The sequence below is a fragment of the Eubalaena glacialis genome, chromosome 13 (genome assembly GCF_028564815.1).
Source record: "Eubalaena glacialis isolate mEubGla1 chromosome 13, mEubGla1.1.hap2.+ XY, whole genome shotgun sequence".
NCBI classification, from domain to species: domain Eukaryota; kingdom Metazoa; phylum Chordata; class Mammalia; order Artiodactyla; family Balaenidae; genus Eubalaena; species Eubalaena glacialis.
Genome location: NC_083728.1, coordinates 6,936,966 through 6,939,723, shown reverse-complemented (window position 1 = coordinate 6,939,723; position 2,758 = coordinate 6,936,966). Strand labels below are relative to the sequence as shown.

Genomic DNA, 2,758 nt, shown 5'->3' with positions numbered 1-2,758 from the left:
ACATCGTCCTGTGCAGCATCACATTTGACATGACCTAAGCATTAAAGTCAACTGCTAAATTCTGCCTTTTACATTTTCCAGCTCAAATGGCATCTCCATCCTCCCTGTTACTTAAGGAGGAAGCGGAGGTGTTCCCTGGGCTGTCCCTCTCCCACCATCCCATGTACCATCACACTCGAATCTCCAGGCCCCTACGTCCTAAATATCTCTGTCCACTCCTCCCATGGCCCCATGGCCACCTCCTTGCTTCAGGCCACCATCATCTCGCCCTGAATCTCTGCAGCCCTGGCCTCCCAGGCTCCGGGCTCATCCTCTCCCAATCCAGTCTCCACTGTGCAATGAGGACTCTTTCTAAAATGCAAACCCCATCTCATCTCTTCCACAGCCCCTGCAGCCTTCAGGGTACAGTCCAAACTCCCACATGTGGCTGTCCTTCAAGATCCAGGCACCTCTCGCCTTAAAAAAATAATAATTGCAGCCTCATTTCTCAAGTTGTGTCTCCCAGCTCCACACTCCGGCCAGAGAAAACCATTTAAAGTTCTTCAAAAACACCAAGCTTGCTTTTCCGTAGATCTCAACCTTGGCTATGTACCCCCGTCACCCGTCAAAAGTTGAAAACACACTTGCCCAGGTCCTACCCCTGGGTGATTCTGATTCAGGAGGTCAAGTGCAATCCCCGCGCCCACATTCTACAGATGATTCCCACGGCCAGGGTGCAGAACCACTGCTTGTAGCCTCCAGGTTGTAGGCGTGTTATTCCCTCTGCCCAGAATCCTCTTCTACCTCCTCGACCCCAGTCCCCACTCACCGCTGAGTATCGCCTCTAATTCCTTGACGTCAAAGCTTAGATAGTCCTTCCTCCAGGAATTTCCTTTGACCATCCAGGTTAGGGGGGCCCCCTCCAGGCTCCCCCAGCCCCCTGGCATTCCCCGATTCAAGCATTCATCACACTGTAATACCATTGCCTGATTTCTCGTCTCCCACCCCAGACTCTGAGTTTGGGGAAAATAGGGACAGCGTGTCTGTCTTGCTCACCACTGAATTCCCCACACTGGGCAGAAACCTGACACGTGGTAGGTGCTTAATAAGTGTTTGCTACCCACCCCACCCCACCCCAAAAAAAATGAATGAACAAATAAATGGATGAAAGGATGGCTGTGGCCATTTCCATGACAAATAAACACTGCTCAGCCAAGCCAGCGAACAGATAAGCAGCCTGGCCTGCAGAGGGCACCAGGCTGCTTTTTAATCTCTTTCCAAGCCCTGGAGCCGGTACTGCTGTCAGTCAGAGAGGCGCCCGATGCTCAGTGGTCATTTCGCTGCGCTGAAGATTAAGTAGGAATTGTTTGCCTCCAGCCAATGTATAAAAACTGAGTGTCCACCCCTCACTCCTAACAACAGGTACCACTTCCTCTGTCTTGCTATGAAAACCGTCGTAACTGTAGCAGCCAGTGGCTGGTTTTTTATTCCCAGGTGGGGATGTGAGAGGGGCTGAGAGGGAGAGAGAAGGAAGGAAGGTAAGAAGGGAGGGAGATAAGACAGAGTATCTATAAAACTGTTTGTCGTGGAGAAGCAGAGGAAAGTTCTCTGTACGTCTCCAAGCTGACTTTCTCTCTCTCTCTCTCCCTCCCTTCATCCTTTTATTCTGCGGAAGAACAAAATCTAAGCCTAAACTGGACAAGCATCCAAAAGAAGGATCTAGAGGGAGATTTCTTTCCTTTCCTGTAATCAGCAGCCGCAGCCGCAGCCTCTGGACCCTGCTGGAGCCCCGGCTCCGATCAGCCGTCTGTTGGCAATGAATGCTTCGTGCTGCCTGCTCTCTGCTCAGCCAACGCTGCCTAATGGCTCAGAGCACCCTTCCTTCAGCAACCAGAGCGGCAGGAGCTTCTGCGAGCAGGTGCTCATCAAGCCTGAGGTCTTCCTGGCTCTGGGCATCACCAGCCTGATGGAGAACATCCTGGTCATCCTGGCCGTGGTCAGGAACAGCAACCTGCACTCTCCCATGTACTTCTTCCTCTGCAGCCTGGCCGTGGCCGACATGCTGGTGAGCGTGTCCAACGCCCTGGAGACCATCATGATCGCCATCGTCAACAGCGACTACCTGACCTTCGAGGACCAGTTCCTCCAGCACATGGACAACGTCTTCGACTCCATGATCTGCATCTCCCTGGTGGCCTCCGTCTGCAACCTCCTGGCCATCGCCGTGGACAGGTACGTCAGCATCTTCTACGCGCTCCGCTACCACAGCCTCGTGACCGTGAGGAAGGCGCTCGGCCTGATCGCGGCCATCTGGCTGTGCTGTGGCGTCTGCGGCGTGGTGTTCATCGTCTACTCCGAGAGCAAGATGGTCATCGTGTGCCTCGTCACCATGTTCCTGACCATGCTGCTTCTCATGGGCACCCTCTACGTGCACATGTTCCTCTTCGCCCGGCTGCACGTCAAGCGCATCGCAGCACTGCCACCCGCCGTCGGGGCGGCGCCGCAGCAGCACTCGTGCATAAGGGGGGCCGTCACCATCACCATCCTGCTGGGGGTGTTCATCTTCTGCTGGGCGCCCTTCTTTCTCCACCTCGTCCTCATCATAACCTGCCCCACCAACCCCTACTGCGTCTGCTACGCCGCCCACTTCAACACCTACCTGGTCCTCATCATGTGCAACTCCATCATCGACCCCCTGATCTATGCCTTCCGCAGCCTGGAGCTGCGCAACACCTTCAAGGAGATTCTCTGCAGCTGCAATGGCATGAACGTTGCATAG

At 54.4% G+C, this 2,758-nt stretch overlaps 1 protein-coding gene across 1 annotated transcript; it reads left to right on the top strand.

Moving 5' to 3' along the window:
• Positions 1–1,686: 1,686 nt before the first annotated feature.
• MC3R (melanocortin 3 receptor) lies at positions 1,687–2,758 on the top strand. The gene has a single exon (XM_061209790.1). It carries the CDS (start codon positions 1,796–1,798, stop codon positions 2,756–2,758), a length of 963 nt encoding a protein of 320 aa, XP_061065773.1. The 5' UTR covers positions 1,687–1,795.

Excerpts from the sequence above, each read along its gene's own strand:
- MC3R (XM_061209790.1), top strand. The coding sequence starts at position 1,796 with ATGAATGCTTCGTGCTGCCTGCTCTCTGCTCAGCCAACGCTGCCTAAT.